Source organism: Suillus fuscotomentosus, assembly GCF_016647785.1.
Source record: "Suillus fuscotomentosus strain FC203 chromosome Unknown F5891scaffold_62, whole genome shotgun sequence".
Classification (NCBI taxonomy): domain Eukaryota; kingdom Fungi; phylum Basidiomycota; class Agaricomycetes; order Boletales; family Suillaceae; genus Suillus; species Suillus fuscotomentosus.
The window spans coordinates 35,242-51,973 of NW_024539574.1; the positions used below are offsets into that span (position 1 = coordinate 35,242).

Genomic DNA, 16,732 nt, shown 5'->3' on the forward strand with positions numbered 1-16,732 from the left:
ATGGGCGAGTCCTTGCTAAGTTAACGTAAACTGCTCAGAATGACATCCTGGCGTCAATGCAGGGTTTCAGCATGACCGGCATCTTTGCTCTCGATATAGCATCTGTCAGAATGCGGTTAAGTACAGCTGACCTAGCGCAAAACGCTCGTGTCCGCTCTATCCTCGCCTTTGGCTACGAGAGCACATAGCATGACTGCTATCCTTCATAACTTACAAGGTCCTTGTAGACCCTGAAGACGAATCTACTGGATACTTGACATTGCGATTTTAAGCTCTACTTCACTTTGTGTCACCTGCGGATGCTGTTGTATGTTCAGTCACGCGCATTGTCATCACGATATCCATGAGGGCCGTGTGCAGAGTTCTTCCCAAACGCTAATCTTGTAATCATTCAGTTCATGGCTATTGAAGATCTAGTAGCATATGGTGAGTGACAATCTTTTTTTTGAATTGATACTGAAGATGTGAGGAGTAGACCTCCCATGCGCTTTATTTTTGAGGTTTTGGCTCCAGCTTATTAACTGGCTTCTGCGAGTCGGCTCTTGAAGGATGCCTGTTAGCCACCTGTCCTCCACCTCGACCGGGGGCAATTGAGTTTCTGGTTATCGATGTGAGCTCTTCTGTTACATGCAGCCCCATGGCGGTTTGCACCATGTGAGATGTTCGGTATCATTTCTACAGTCAGGAACGAACGTCCAAGGCCGCCATTCACCAGATCCATGAGTGGGCCGTTGATTGCCGGCTTATATGTTGACCAAGTGACCGCACGTGTTTCTATTTTCCATTTTCCAGATCGCATCGACCAGGTCGGTCTCTTTACCCCACAAAAGTGATTATTAAGTAGTGTTATATGGTCGGGTATCACATACAACTGTGCCTTATTTTTGTGCGGTTTATTTGGGTTTTTCGTGCTGGCCCTGGTGAGCAGAGTCGGAGGCTTCTTTGATTGTGGCTGATTTGATTGTCATCATCTAGTTCGTGCTGGAGGCTTGCGTCCTTGCCATTCAGGACGAAAAACGACGTGTGCCGAGGTGACGGCCCGGGCGAGCTACGCTGATATGCCATGTACCCTCAGACTATGGAAGTCCTGCGGTTCCAAGTTCTACGTTCTAAGTGACAGACAATGAGTGAACTCTGCTCTAGCCATTCTTGTCAGTTACGTACTACTAGCTTTATAAATCTTCATTCTGCCGCCTGCCGATCCTCGCCAATGGGATTGCTGTTTGATACGCTTATGACTTTTTCTCCTTTTGGTATCAACCTGTTTACTGCAAAATCTATCAGGCATCCTATAACCTCCCAGAATTTGCTCGAGCTTTACTCATGTGGTGTATTTTCCTGATAAAAGCATTTGTGTTGAAGAACCCACTGGCAGGCGATTCAAAAATCGTGTTATTCAGTTACTCATGCCAGATTTACCACTGTTGCAAAGATATGCAGCGCCTGATTGATTCATGACTCAAATGCGAGCAAGGCCAGAGTTGGGGACTTGCCACTGCAAGGTCTTGTGAGTTATCGTCGTTCAACCAACAGATTTATTGGCTTAGGGTGATATCACATTGTCATGGATCACCCCCAACAATCTCATCCTTTGTATACATACTTTGGTTTTACGTTATATATATATATGTTAAATCGTAGTGGAGTAGTGGAAAACATTGACGGTCCTTTGGGTGAGGTTTGCAGTCCAACAGGGTGGTGAAAAAATACATTCATGGTAGTCAGAATGAGCAACTTAGTATCAAACCAATAAGCGGCGGTGAGGAGCCGTACGATGAAATTGTGGCTGCAGCGCCGAGCGGAGCTGGGACCAGGTCCACAGCAACGGTCGGTCCTTTCGAACCCCGCTCGGCAATGCAGGACTTGGTCTCGTGGTCGTAGCACACTTGGCTAGTACTAGTGCCATCGTTAATTCTGCCAAGTTCTGCTCACAACATCTTGCTACTGGCTTACAGATCTGCAATAACGAACAATCTCTAGGCTAGGTACAGTTTTTGGATCGGTTTCCCATCATGATTGTTTATGAGAGCGATTGTATTATGAATCAACTTCCTAGTACTAGTAGGGCACAGCTAGCCCTTAATGGTGAGTTGCCGTACCATTAGCCTTCTTGCTAACGTTTCATCGCATGACTATGTAGTAAACGGAAGAACGTTCCGATGTGACTCCGATGATCCGTTCTTAATTAGGAATGCGCTCTAACATAGTGCGAGCGTGTGATCATGATCTCGACTCTCGACACCAGACCTTCTGGGAATACTGAATGAACGTTTTCATCACATTCAGTTTCTGAGACTACCTGCAATTTCCAGTCGCAGACGTATATGCTTTTACTACTGGCAACTTCGTCCAATCTTGTAAAAATCGGTTCATGGCACTTCAAACGTTCACGCCGACCTTATGAGGCGGCCGCCGCTACAACCATACTCCACCAATATTAATGGCATCTAGTGCTAACTATATCAATCATTTGCTTCGCACCTGCTTACAATATTGACCCTCACTTTTCTCTATAGCCCAAGAGGTCCGACCTTGTCGTACCATGTCGACGTTGACAAGGATATCAGGCTCATTTAGTCATCCCGACGATGCTGCTACCACAAAGACAGATGTGTCTGCCTTACAAAATGCCGAAGGTGACCCACACCTTGTCGTCCTCGAGCCAGAGGATAATCCGCAGAACATATCTTTGTTCAGACGGTGGCTCGCGGTCCTGATCATCAGTTCTGCCTCTCTTTGCGTGACGTGTGATTCATCGATTGCGAGTCATTTTATATCTCATTCTGGTCAAGACTAATTGCGCTCCAGGCTGCGTTCACAGAACAAGGTTCCGCTCAAACATTCCATGTCTCACATGAAGTGACCATTCTCGGAATTAGCCTATACGTGTCAGGTCTCGGAATGGGACCGCTTCTCGTTGGCCCGTTGTCCGAAGTGTATGGTACATCCAATATTTTTTTGTATCTAAAGACATACTCTCACGGAATTGAGCAGGCCGAAATGTTGTATACCGGGTCTCTTATGCGTTATTCTTCATCCTCACGTTCCCCGTGGTGTTCGCTCCCAACATCGGTGAGTACATTTATTACTGGAATGGATTATGAACCCACAACAGAACAACAGCCGTTTTCTTGATCTTTCGCTTTATCACTGGATTCTGTGGATCAACCTTTCTGAGTGTAGCTGGAGGTAGTGTAAGCGATATGTTTCCGAATTCGAGCATTGCAAAGTAAGCCCTTGGATTTGCGTTTTGATCGACGTTCTGCTGAATTATGTGGCAAGTCCAATGGCTGTGTATACCATGTAGGTTTAATTGAACAACGATAGCAACTAAATTATATTATGGACTGATCATCGTGAAGATCTCCATTTATTGGACCAGTGGTTGGTCCCTTGATTTCTGGGTACGTTCATCATGCTTCTCGGCAGCACTGTTTCTGATATGACGTGATGGTGTAGATTCATCAATCAGGTCGGACTCAATTGGTCTGATGCTTGATCCTCATTTGACATTTTTGTGATAGTACCTATACTGGGAATGGACGTATCGAGTGCAGTTGTGTTGGATTTTTGCAGAGTTGCTGATATTGGTTATAGTGCGTGTTGCATTTCTTTTATTAGATGGATTGATTTATGAATTGAATTTAGTTTATTCCTGAGACGTACGCCCCAGTGATCCTGAAGAAGAAGGCAAAAAGGTGGGAGTGGATGTCCTCTTTTTTCTCATTTTTGCGCGATACATTATCCTGCTTGACAGACTGCGGGAGTCGACTGGAGACCCAAAGTTTTATGCTCCTTTGGACAGACGGGAAAATACCCTCGTTTCTGCTGTCCTCATCAGTTGCTACAAACCGTTTCGTAAGTCATCAGGGGTTATCTTCATTTCATCACAAGTAATGATGTGGCACCTTTACTAGAATTACTTCTATTCGACCGAATGGCACTGCTTTTAGACTCCTGGTAAGGGCAACTCATTGACACGCGGTGTAAGTCCTGACCATTCTAGGAATGCCCTTGTTCTTGGCATCCTATACCTGGCATTCCAAGCATATCCCATTATTTTCGAAGATAATCATGGATTTGATATGCAAACCACTGGATTGGCGTTTGCTGGGATTGGACTCGGGATGATTTTGGCCATTTCCACACAACCGCTCTGGAACAGGGGGGTTCCTTTTTCTCTGATGTTCAGCATCAATATCAATATTTACAATACTCGTTTCTAGGCTATATGTCCGTGAAACTGCCAAATACAACGGTGATCCACCTCCTGAGATGAGGCTCATTATGGGTCAGGTTGGAGCGATACTCGTGCCAGTGGGTCAGTAACCAGTGGCTCCTAATCGAGCGATGCTCACCATATCTGCAGGTTTGTTCTGGCTCGCGTTCACTACATACCCGCAAGTCCACTGGATTGCCCCAATCATCGCGTCCGTACCTTTCGGCTCCGGGATATATTTTGTCTTCACATCAACGTTCACGTATCTTGTAACTGCATACCGCCCAATTGCTGCCTCCGCTATGGCAAGCAATAGTGCATTGCGGTCAGCATTTGCCGCTGCATTTCCGCTATTCGCGGGCGCCATGTATGATAGACTGGGGACTGTTGGCGCCACCGCTCTTCTAGCCGGCCTCGCAACGATCATGGCGCCATTACCGTGAGTCAAACGACAGTAAATGGTATGCAACATTGACCCTCATTTCTGACCATCAGTTTCATATTTTACCGAATTGGTGCACGACTGCGGAAGAATTCGCGTTTCGCAGCACATTGATACTTTACTCATACGACCTATAAATATTAATATTGTCAAACGACAAAGCTTCAACGCGTCGTACGGCCGTCGGCGAATCGACTTGATTTATGAATTGACACATCGACGGCGATGGCGGCTTCTCTGAAACAAACACCAGACGATCGCGCATCCATATCCCAGAAACTACTTACATACTTTCCGCGTGGTTGATCAAAACGGGTGCGTGGCTATAAAACTGAGTTTCCGATGGGTGTCGCGATATAACGCAATGAGTGCACATGCTCCTGTCATATATCTGTCGCTGTATCACTGAAACGGAGAGGCTGTCGCTGATGTATCGATAAGCCCAGGCACGACTAAGGCAGCCACATGAAGGACCACCATGCATGGAGATTTAATACTCACACGAGCCTCACCATTCTGACTGGAACGTTCGACATCAACTTGGTTTGGGACATTGATATCAGCCATTCTTCCTCCGACCGCCACAGGTTCCACGGTGTGTTTGTTTTCCGGGCACCCTTCCGCAGTAACAACCAACTTGATGGTGTCAAAAATCCATATCGGCATTCCTTTTTTTTAATCCAAATTTTTTCCAGTTGGGAATGGTGTCCCATATCGGCATTCTTGCGAATGATGCCCATGCTATTGCCATCTTTTTGGGACTGGTGCATATAACAATTTGGCATCACAGCTCTCAAACAGTTGCTCAGAGACCGAAAGAGCAGCGGTCTCTCCTAAACGTGTACTTAATCACCACTGTGATATCCAAGTAGGTGATTCCCTCGTTACATGGTTGATATCATTCACACTAGCGCTACAGCCAAGCTATCCTCTTTATTGGCAAACTGCCAACCCGTAGGAAAATATCTGACCGAGATGGGCAGTGGTACTAACATTACTGATGCGGTGCTGGGCCTACCCACCCACTCCAGAAACACCCACGCTAATTTGAACATAGTAAGTCATCCGCCCTAAAATTCAATTAATCATCCCTAATCAACGAAACTGCGGCGGACGGCGAGGGCGCTTGAGTTAGGCTGCACAGTTCTGTGCTAGTTCCACCTGGCTAGAGGTCGTATGTGCGTTCCAGAGTATTTTTCTCAAGAGCCGAGAAACCCGCGTCCGGAACGTTATATTCACCGTTCAGAAGGATTCGCCGCCGCTCAGGAGGTAGCACGTGGGTGTTTGCGGTCGTGTGCTTGGTTTCCTGTCGCTGATGTCGGACATTCACTAGCATACCGGACGCGGCAGCAGCTGACATATAATTCATTGTACGCAGTAAGTTTTATCCGTCATTATGAATGAGTCAGAGTTCAACGGCATCTCATTACCAAGTGATGGAGGGTATCTATATACAATTATTGTAACCTGGGTATATTCTACAATGAATAGCGAATATGTGGGATCAAATCCGCAGTACACGAGAGCAGAAGCAAATGCAGAAAGACGAACAAAAAGTAGAAGATGAAAGCAAGAAAAGCGCCAAGACAGAATGAAACACGGATTAGAAACGAACGAACGACGAAGATCCTAGAGCATAGCGCATGTGAAACATAATTATCAGGAGGCAACCATACCTCGAAGAACCATTGCTGGCAAAAAGCATAATTTATACCTCCTCATCCCCATCATCCCCCTCCCCATCGCTCATAGCATATAGACTCAAACTTGTCATATCCCCAAGGTGTAACTCGTGTTCGGGGCGTAATTGTAGACTATTCGGAGACCCGGGACCTTCTGTCATCGAGAAAGTCGCAGTGCTTGGGCTCGCGGCTACTGTGCCCGTCGATGCGAAGGAGGTGAACGATACAGATTGACTTGAGTAAGAGGACTGAGGGGCATAGAAGGGATGTGAATGAGGAATCATGGAATGCGAATGTCTATGCCCCAATTTTTTAACAACAGGGGAGGAACCGCCAGGAGAAGGTGGTGACTCGCTCATCACATTGGATAACCCCACATCCTCCAACATCAACATCGACATTTCAGGCGGTGGAGCAGGAAACAAGCTCGAGGATGTGCTTGCGCGTCTTTGTCTCTGTAGTTGACTCTTCTGTGGGGAGAGAGGAGGCTGTATGGACAATGAAGGTGTAGGTTGGGACTGTTTCTGCTGCGGAGAAGGAGGTCTTAATTGCGTGGACCGCGACGGGGAGGGGGTCCGTCCGAATGTGAAATCGAAAGACGCCTTGGTGGATACAGTATGGTGTCTGCTATGCTGCGGGAGATGCGAGTGTGATCGTTGGATAAGAGGTCTATGGGGGACAGGTGTGAGCGCTTGTGATTGATGGGCAGGGGAGATGCGGAGAGAAGCAAGATGTTTGTGAGGCAAGCGCTCGAAGTCTTGATAGCAGCGATGTGTTTTATCGGACCCATCCTCTTCGTCCCGGTTAAGTACGCCAAATCCTACGCCCCTGCCCAAGCCCACATCATCTCTATCCTGATTCGCCATAGCTTCTAACACCCTCAATCGTTCTCTTAGTATCTCATTCTCCTCCCTCAGTCTCCTGCACGCCTCCTGGGAATCCGCAAGGGCATTCAGGAGTGCGGAGGTCTCCAGACAATGCTTTTCTTGGAGCGTCCGGACGTTGGCTCCCATTGCATTCCCAACGCCAGCTGCGGCCCCAGCCCCAGCGCTAATCCCTGATCCCACACCACTGCTTACACTCGTAGGGGCTGTGCTCCCTGAGAACGTAGTCCTCGCGGCACTCGAGAACGTCGGGCTCGGGCTCCATCCAGCACCAGCATTCCCTGCCGTACACGCGCTCCTCGTGCCCAACGAAGACGTGCTCGCAGCCTCCGAAAATGCCGCACGGGAAGGGGCATGGTCCCGCAAGGAAGCATAACGGTTGATAGTCGAATAGTCACGATCTCTATCATAACGACCAAGAGACCCTTCACGATCACGATCCAACCGGCTCATCACCGAAGTAGCGCCTTCACGATCACGATCCAACCGGCTCATCACCGAAGTAGCGCCTTCACGGTCACGGTCAAACCGACTCAGCACTGAACTTGCGCCTTCTCGATCCTGCTCAAATCGGTTGACACTGACGGATCCAGCCCTCTCTCGTTCGAATCTTGCACCAGTCTCTTCTCGTTCGCCGTCGAACAACCCAGCGGCAGCAAATGCTTTGACAGTCCTCGGACCAAGCCATTCCATGGTTGGAGGTCCTGGTGTATGCGTGCTGCGGGTGAGGGGAGAAGACACAAGTCTATTTTCTCCAGAAGTAAGCTTGACTCTGCCTGCTCTCTCTCCAACTCCGTTCCTTACACCAAGCCCAAACCTCCCTGCGCCATTGAGACGATTGCTCACGCTTGATCCCTGTTTCTCAACTTGAGCAGATAAGGATGAAGGCTCGTCAACACTTAAGCTTCTCTTCCGGCTGATAAAGAGGTGGGGATGATGACGGCGACGGAGATGGGCTGGGTCATGGGGGGTGCTTGTATTTGTGGGAGGGCTAGATGTGGGAGTCCTTGGGTTTGTGCTAGTAGTGGTAGCGGAGGGTGAGGAGGTAAACGTGGTTGAGGGAGACGCACTAAGACTGGAGGGCGTAGTAGAAGTGGGTACAAGGGTTGTAGTGATATAGGGTACCGGAGGCGGCACTCTTCCAGTGGGCACAACGTTAACATTTGGGCACGAGGATATGTGTCTCTGCGACTTTGGGTCCAGTAAGTATGTGAATTGACGCGAACATGAAAACCCCACCTCAACCGATCCAGTGCGAGTATCCCTTGTCCCGATATCGGAAGAGGAGCGAGGCGTGAAGTTGACGTTGATGTCTACTGATGGACGAGGTACGCATGTGTCCGAAGATACCCTCAACCCTGTAGTATCCGATGACGATCGCATCACTGTGTCCGCTGTGACCTGCCCAGCCGATAAAGGAGACGGGGGCTGACGCCTCTGTGTTCCTGTAGCTGTTTCTAAAGATGTGCCTGGTGTGCTCCCAGCGATCGAAGGTGAAGTAGAAGTGAAGCTCCGCATGAGCCTTGGCAAATGCGACGGTGGCCGACGCATGTTTAGAGAGGGACGGGGAATAGGGAGCTGCGTAGGTCCTGGAGAGCGTGCAACTTCTCGTGAGGGTCTGGATCCCAGCGACACTAGGGATTGTGTATCTGGCTGAGGGACTGCTGATGTCCGTATGCTCGGGGATAGAGGTGTCGTTGGGTCTCGTGATAGCGGTTCGACAGAAGAGCACCCTGGTGTAGTATATCGTTCAGCTAAAGGCGCGGAGTGCAGTCGAGGACCAGGTGTTTGAGGAATTGTTGAAGCTGCAACTGGGAATGGCGCAATAATGGACTCGTTAGATACCACTTTATCGGTGGCTGATTCTCCTATGTCCTTGCTGGGCGAGCGATGAGGGCTGAGTAACTCAGCAAGGTCGGGATCGAGCGCACTGAAGTCAAAGGTTGCATCTGGATCTGAAAACTGAGGGAGACACGAAATCGTATCCATACTGTCAAACCCATGTTTTTTTCCCCGTGTCGAGGATGGTTGTTGAGCCACATCTGCATCTTCGACCACAACAGCGCTAGACCAACCGTCGGCAGTAGTGGGGGATAGAGCGTCCTGGAGTTCGGCGGATAATTTTGAGAGGGATAGATCGAGATTGGATGCGGTGGGAGAGGGATCACAAGAAGTTTGAGAGGCAGAACGGTCTTTGGAAATGAGAATGGTGCTTTGAGATGGTGGGGGGAAGAATGTGACCTTGGATGGAAAGAAAGTGTGTGGCGAAGTAGGGGAGGGAGATGGGGAAGGGCTTGTGGAGGGGATGTATTTCGAGATACCCGAGTTGTCAGCTTCGAGGATGGTGCTAAGGTCAGCGGGGCATGGATGTATGGCTAGTAATGAATATTTCATAATAGCCCTTGAAAGAGAATAGCGAAATTACGGACCATACATCTCGTCATCAGGGGACTGGGAAGTCGCACAGAGTGAAGGAAGGAGACTGTCGGAGGCTGAAGCAGCGCGGACAAGATCATAGCTCCTTTTGTGCGCATTAAATTCTTCAGCATCAAGACGTGATATAGATATGACAGGGGGATTATCCGGATCACGTTGATGGTCGCGGACAGAAGAAAGGGAAGGTTTGCGATCACTGGAGCGACGGAGAGAAGCAAAGTGGAATGGGTGCTTTGTTTGTGTTGTGGGCTGAGCTGGCAAGACTGGTTTGCTATTTCCAAAGGGGAGGAGATTGCGGATAGCGCGAAAGGATGGAATGCTTGACGGTGTGGATGGCGTTGACGGTGTACTACTCTCAGATGTGCGACGCATGAGTGGGAAGGCATTGATATTGCTAGACATCGAGGACCGCGATGTGCGTGTGCTTATCATGCCCAAGCCAGGTGACAGGTCTGCCATAGTGTCGACAAAGATGAAGAACGTTGAACCGTTACTGACTCTTCCGGGATGAACGTTACACTAGTCGTGACGAATGCACGTCTGTGGCATGCACGCTGCGAAGACCAGCTTCGGGATGGGTCAGTTTAACAACGACGGCAACCCGTTCGTTGTCGCTAGTCACAGTGGCAAGCGACGAACCGACCAACCTTCAATAAAATTATCGACTAGCATCGTCCCTTGATTTTAAACAAACTTGCCTTTTTCGGTGATCGTCTTCTCTCAGTACTATGATTAATTTTCCACAGCAGTAGCGCTAGCTATGTATACGCTATAGTACTATATATCCTTCCACGTCCCACTGGCACTATGAATCATTTTTCAACTCTGGCTTAGTCACAATTGATACAGCGCATCTTCAGGGTGCATAAATGACTGTCAATTATCAGCGATAGCGTTGTACCGCTCGTTCGCTCGTTGGGCGTTGATGCAATTTGATCGTGCTTGCAAGATCTACCTCTGGAAATCGACTCCTTGAGACCATCCCGATCGAGTGCTTTCGTCTGACCCGGTAAGCATCATGATGTCAACTGACAGTGGTTGGGCTGACACCCAACGGCATTAGTTTGGTTCTATTCAAGCATGCGGCAGTTTGCGATAGCACTGTTGTTTGATCGCCAAGTTGAGCACCAGCCCGCCTGATCACACCTGCTAACTACCGAACTCCACCATGGCATAATGTGAGGTGAGACCATATTTGTCTACGAACGGTACTTCAAGTGACGTAAACTTAGGCTTGGGTGGTCCAGACTCGGCCGAGCCCGGCCGAGCCATGACGGGCACCGCAGTGTAGTCAGGACTATATTGTCTCATTGTTCAGAGACTCATCACGTCTTCCTTTAAATTTTTGGGACTGACAATGTCTTTCACTCACCAGGCGATCAATAATGTATGCTTGAATGTCGTTTATGCATGGGATCTAATTTACGCCAGTCAGTGGTTGATCAGGCAGTCATTGATCACATTTATATGTTTTGCACGGAATGATACGAGATGGCCGACTATAGAGTGTTAGTGGGAGAGCCCATACATGCTAATCGTGCCAGAAAACAGTCTCAGGTAATGTAACAGCGTCCAATGCGAACCCCCCTCCAAAAAAAAAACCCTGCATTGATTGGTTGACAATACAAAGAGGGTCATTGGCTGGAGGATAATATGAAAAATGCTGCCCACCTGACCAAATAGGACTAGGTAGTCATTCCGAAATTTGTTCATTTCTACGTGTCCATTACACCCTCTCCTTAGTAGTCTGTCTTGATTGACAGACTGTGGTATATCTGGACTCATAATAAATGAATTGAGGCGATGCTGGCGGAGAAATTCACGTTGAATTCAAGATATCTATGGCACTAATAAAGGTAAACATTACCTGCTAATACGTGGTCATTGTTTGTAAAATTCAAACCCGTAGATCACCAAGCCATCGTTCAGAGAACGTAGCGGAATCCTTTTTCTTTGATCCCTTGCTCCTGCTCTTCTTTCTCCAGCTTCTTGTTCAATGTCTTCAGATGCTGTCTGAGAATCCAAGTCATCACAATCGCGGCAACGTAACCGGCGATTACAATGGTATAAGAGTATCGATAGGTAGGGCCCCAATTAGCTGGCCAGACGTAACTGCAACATATTTCGTCGATGAATTTTTAATGGTCGATTGAACTACTTACGACCCTGCGATGTTGCCTAGTTGCTGAAGTGCATTGATAAGCGAAAAACATACTGCGCGCTTTGACGGCGGTCGCGCAAATATGTTACTCTCCCACGTGGTGATCAAGACATGTGCTGAATTGGACTGCGCCATGAGGAAGCTGTTGAGGGGGGCCACTATCAGTGACACGTCTAAAATTAGATCATGTGCCTACAGAGACAAGTATCGGGCTGTAGTGTTCATGGTACATATCGAAATAAGGGACCCAATTATGCCAATGAGGTTCGAAATGCTCATGTGCAAGAACCTTTCTTGTGTTTTATCAGAGTGTCTGAGGAGCTCTTCAGACCAGTTCCTAGATTGTTCGATATCCCAGCTTACCTGGTCCACACGAATGTGAAAATGGCAGCATATATCCAAGGAGGCGCAACGAGGAGCAGCGATGCCGTTGGGTTGTAGCCAAGTGTTGCAGTAAGAGTGGGGAAATAGACAATGAAGGAAAACGCTACAACCTGAGCAATCGATAGTATTGCGATCCACCACACCTTCCAGTCGGCGATGGCGAGGTAAAAGCCGTAACCGAAGCCATCGTTCTCAGTTTCTAACTGGTCTCCGACACCAGCATCCTCCTCCATACGCTTCAGTGCAAGCCGGCGCTCGTCATCAGTAAGCCACTTTGTTGTCGTTGGAAAGTCCGGCAAAACAAAGACAGTCATTATCGCAACGGTGACAGTCAGACTTCCTTCGATATAGAAAAGCCACCTCATAAATGAAATTCAACAGAGTGCTTTGACAAATCAACTGGATTGAATTACCTCCACGCGGCTTGTGCACGGATGCCGTCCATGTTAGCAAGAATACCTGATGCAATGACAGCTCCGAAAGCGTTACTGATCATGTTTCCGCTGTAATGGTGCTGTCAATGAATAGATATATCCACGAGCATAGTAGTACCCTTACCAATAGAGGATGGCTAATCTGAGACCTATCTCTGTTCTCTTGTACCTGTACATTGAATTTCAGGACTTCGGCTGAAAATATACTCCATGATTAACGAACCACTTCGAAATCAAGAACACAGCGCCGGGGAAAAAAGCTGCTTCCATGAAGCCAAGAAAGAATCGCGTTAGGAGCGCTCCAACGAAACTATTACGAGGAGTATGGTCGGTTATCTGCCAGACATCAATGATCGGTCATACTTTGTAGTAATTCCAGTCAGCGCCGATATGACCCCCCAAATTACCATACAAGCAGGCAGATAAAGCGAGGGCTTTTTGATGTAATTGAGAAACATATTGGAGGGGACCTGCATCATAATATATCCGACATAGAAGATAGACAATAATGTCGCAAATTGTGGACCCTCGAGATGGAGGTCGGCGGTGAGCCCTCGTGTGCGTGCCGCACTTAATCCGTTGTGAATGATGCATCAGCGATTCATGACAAGGGCATACCTAGCGTTGTTTCGATCGATCTAATACAAGAATGAGATATAGATCAGGCGCCTTGATGCGAGGTTACTCACAAAATTGAGGATATAGATGAGGACTAGCATTGACATGTGTAGGTCGAGTTTCAATAACAACTTGCGCTCTAGCTTGTTTCGTGCCTCTATACCACCAAATTCTACGTCGACATCGAGTTCTTTGCACTCAACATGCTCCTTCGGGGGCGAGATCGGTGCAGTGTCAGAAGGATCAGGTGCCATAAATGGGGTGATGATGGTGGGGTCTGGGGGATGGCCTCAACGGTTCGGTGTGCCTTATATATTGTGACACGCAAGCCGATTTCATATCGATTAATCTGTTGGTACGAAAAAACTGGGCTGACGAGTTTTGGAGGTGCACGTAGAATATCGGGCCGTCGTCATGAGTGATAGGAAGCCTCGACAAATAACAGTGTCCCGCCCACACGGCCCGATTGGATTCTGTCTCGTAGAACCATAGTATACTCAACAACCAACCATTCCGTTTGATGAAGATATTTTCAATGCAGTTAGAGCTAGCTAGGAGTCTGAAAGTCGCCTACGTCACGCAGGGTTGCTGGAGCTGTTCAAGATCACTAAGTGTTCGTGCCTAATCCCGCAACTGATGATTGGACTAACCATCAAACATATATATTGCAGTGCCATGGGGAATGTGATATTTGCTCGAAAAGCCTGGCTGCTTTTGGCTCGGTTAGGGTTTGCAGACGGAGAGCAAGCCCGTCCCAAGGTTGAACGCCTCTGAGTCCATTATTGTCATGATAATGCTGCCGTCTTGCTGGCAATTTATCAGAATGCAAGAATTTCAACAACATCCGACATACGCCGAGTGAACTGTTTGCCGTACCGAAAAATACGGCAGATACCTGTTGTACGTCCTTGCTCAACGTTCAACGCCTGTCATTGCCTCGTGCTACTGCCACAGATGGCCCATATGTCACTGCAGCCTGCGGCAATGTTAAAATATTTCTCGGTCAGATTAACACTGAACTCACCATTCTCAAAGCTGATTTCGAGGGGCGGTTGGCGGATGACTGGTACGTGCTATCATGGTTGCAAGTATTATCTGGGCCAATCACTTACACATCTCCAGAGATTACCACAAATATCTAGGAGCGGATCTAAAACATGAGAAGAGAGACTTTTGGTTGCAGCTGGTTTACAGGCAGATCTCGGGAATCGACGAGATGTTTGCAGTAAGCTATACGGCTTGATGACCGAACGGTGGCTCCTCGGGAGCGGTAACAGGTCACCACACACTCATTTCATTGTACTGTACTTAGTGTGCATGCCTCGTCCTCTATCGGCGACAGAAATAGATCAGCCAATAGAAAATGAAGACATTTGCCTTCGGAAGCAGATGAAATAAGGGAATCAAGCACGTCATCCTACTCACAAAACGACAGCAATCAAGGTCCTACGCCCCACACCTCCAGTCCTACACACTCAAAGCTCACATCCTTCTTAACGCCGACGCTCCCAACATCCACACGAGAACACAGAACAGGGTTGTCAAACGTAGGGCATGGTGCGGAAGATCCGTCAAGGAGGGAGGCATCAAGGTAAAGACCGTAGTGTCCGTCTCTGCGCATCAAAACAAGTTGGCCATTGGGATGTGGAAATTGAACAAGGTCACAGGGAAAGGATACTCACCCGCCACCAAAAGATATGAACCCGGGCTCACAGAGCGCAACGTAATCATTCCTCCCCGTCCATTTGTACACATCAAGTGTCCCCTCTTCTAGCCCGCCCTCTTTGTTTGTAGGACGTTGGTATCTCCAAAGGAAGCTGACCGGTAAAAATGAGCTCCGACAACCCAGAGGACAAGGCGAGGGAACTCACGACTCGCCACTCCCATAGTACCCTCCTCTTTCCAACCACAACCCATCCCCCATCCACACGCCGAAAATCGCATCTCTTGCATCTTTGATCACAACTAGGGCTCCTTTCGTTGCACCTGGCGTCGAGGGTAACTTGGGTTCACATCTGGAATACAGCGTATTCAACGAGATACCGTGTTGGTCTAGCGAGTACAATAGAGTCCATGTCCGTGGAAGACGAGTGAGTGCTGGAAGGTGGGGACGAATCTGGAAGAGTGTATGAGTGAGTACTGGCTATGCACTAGACAAGGATTACGGACGAGATTTGCGATGGGTTCGTTCAGCACTACTGAGGTGCCCTCTCTCCTTCCAGCAAGATTGAGAGCATGGATCTTCTTTCCTTTCCCTAGCACGCCCTTTACTTCACTCATTTCCTCATCGTGGAGCACATCTGAGAAGCCTTTATCCCAGACCCGATCGCCTGCAAAACCAGGGGCACCGGAAGGTGGAATGTAAGGGTGGGTGGCAAAAGGGGTGCCACGCGTGATGCCAGACGTCTGATGCGCCACATGCATGTGCGTTGGCTGAGGTAGGTTACTAGATGCTGGATGTACCAAAATTGATGTAGAAGATCCTGTGGATTGTCTAGATCGAGCAGATGGCAGGAACGCCGAGACCCAGGTGGTGGAAAGGCGGGATAACGTAGCATGTGCTGGAGGCGTGGCTGGGGAAGAGGGAAACGACGAGGTTGATGCGGAAGGAATGTTTGCTGATGGAGGTGAGGCCGCTCCGCTGAGACGGGGAGGAAGAGGTTCGCGTATATTCACAGGAGGCTGAGAGCTTACGCTCGTAGTGAGCACAGGCAACTTGTGTGGGGGAGGAGAAGGAGGCTTGACATCTGCGTCAATCAAGGTCACAGTTTGTGGTATCGGAGACGGTGATTGCATAACGATACCATTTTGAGCCAACGTTGGTTGAGTTTCGAATAGGGGAGATAATGGAGGTTGAATGTGCTCCCGAAGAAAATACAAAGGATCATCTTCATGCTCCAGCAGCTCATCGAGAACAACGCGTCTGTTCTGCTCGGAAGCTGTTTTTGCGCTGGAGGTGAACTGATCAAAATAATGCAAGCTTGCGTTCCCAGCGATGACAGGTCTCTGAGACTTCAGGGCGACAGGCTCCAGCACCGGAAAGTCAAATGAAAGCGGGTCCTGAGCAGCAGGGACCGATACAAAGGCGCCGAATTCGGAGTCTACGCTGGCCGTGCGGTTTCTGTGCTGCTGTGGGCGACTTGTTGGGGGCTGATCACGAAAGATAGGTGTTGGAGTTGCTGGGGGCGTTGCGGGGGAGAACAAAGTTGCGAAACGGTCGATCTCATCTGCATTGAGTGGGTTGATGCGTGGAGAAATTGGTTGGGGTTGTGCAATTGGCCTCTGGTGGGGCTGCCGTGTATGATCATGAGAGGGTAGGGGGATCAGTGGTTGGGTGGTCATCGTCATTTCGTTATATGAAAGTGTTCTAAGAATCGGTTTGTCTCAGCATTCACATTCAACGAGAATGGACATACGTGCAAGTTTATAACATGGGGTGCGAGTTAGCTATGGCCTTTGAGGCTGCAAGAAA

At 48.6% G+C, this 16,732-nt stretch overlaps 4 protein-coding genes across 4 annotated transcripts; 1 reads left to right on the top strand and 3 right to left on the bottom strand.

Annotated features, from left to right (window-relative positions):
* Window positions 1–2,542: 2,542 nt before the first annotated feature.
* F5891DRAFT_1193765 (major facilitator superfamily domain-containing protein) lies at window positions 2,543–4,775 on the top strand (the record flags this gene model as incomplete). The annotated part of the gene is made up of 15 exons (XM_041367817.1): window positions 2,543–2,745; window positions 2,793–2,941; window positions 2,995–3,072; window positions 3,124–3,229; window positions 3,283–3,303; window positions 3,363–3,404; window positions 3,460–3,472; window positions 3,525–3,596; window positions 3,649–3,698; window positions 3,758–3,858; window positions 3,918–3,960; window positions 4,007–4,186; window positions 4,227–4,321; window positions 4,370–4,658; window positions 4,715–4,775. 15 exons carry the CDS (start codon window positions 2,543–2,545, stop codon window positions 4,773–4,775), a joined length of 1,503 nt encoding a protein of 500 aa, XP_041221338.1.
* Window positions 4,776–6,001: 1,226 nt separating this feature from the next.
* F5891DRAFT_648644 (uncharacterized protein) lies at window positions 6,002–10,376 on the bottom strand. Its single transcript, XM_041372638.1, has 3 exons — window positions 9,657–10,376; window positions 8,467–9,602; window positions 6,002–8,412 (listed from the first exon to the last, which is right to left on the bottom strand). The coding sequence occupies exons 1-3, from the start codon at window positions 10,120–10,122 to the stop codon at window positions 6,370–6,372; spliced, it is 3,645 nt and encodes a 1,214-aa protein (XP_041221339.1). The 5' UTR covers window positions 10,123–10,376; the 3' UTR covers window positions 6,002–6,369.
* Window positions 10,377–11,588: 1,212 nt separating this feature from the next.
* On the bottom strand, window positions 11,589–13,514 carry F5891DRAFT_959637 (major facilitator superfamily domain-containing protein; the record flags this gene model as incomplete). Its single annotated transcript, XM_041375663.1, has 10 exons — window positions 11,589–11,775; window positions 11,826–11,966; window positions 12,021–12,137; window positions 12,188–12,568; window positions 12,622–12,711; window positions 12,767–12,811; window positions 12,866–12,952; window positions 13,006–13,212; window positions 13,261–13,280; window positions 13,332–13,514. The coding sequence occupies 10 exons, from the start codon at window positions 13,512–13,514 to the stop codon at window positions 11,589–11,591; spliced, it is 1,458 nt and encodes a 485-aa protein (XP_041221340.1).
* Window positions 13,515–14,698: 1,184 nt separating this feature from the next.
* On the bottom strand, window positions 14,699–16,602 carry F5891DRAFT_1130487 (TLD-domain-containing protein; the record flags this gene model as incomplete). The annotated part of the gene is made up of 4 exons (XM_041364536.1): window positions 14,699–14,873; window positions 14,943–15,077; window positions 15,132–15,376; window positions 15,430–16,602. 4 exons carry the CDS (start codon window positions 16,600–16,602, stop codon window positions 14,699–14,701), a joined length of 1,728 nt encoding a protein of 575 aa, XP_041221341.1.
* Window positions 16,603–16,732: the final 130 nt, after the last annotated feature.

Coding starts and splice junctions, on each gene's coding strand:
- F5891DRAFT_648644 (XM_041372638.1), bottom strand. CDS start 10,122: ATGGCAGACCTGTCACCTGGCTTGGGCATGATAAGCACACGCACATCG. Junction 9,603..9,656: donor CCCTGATGACGAGATGTATG/GTCCGTAATTTC, acceptor ATTCATTACTAG/CCATACATCCATGCCCCGCT. Junction 8,413..8,466: donor CTCGCACTGGATCGGTTGAG/GTGGGGTTTTCA, acceptor CCAAAGTCGCAG/AGACACATATCCTCGTGCCC.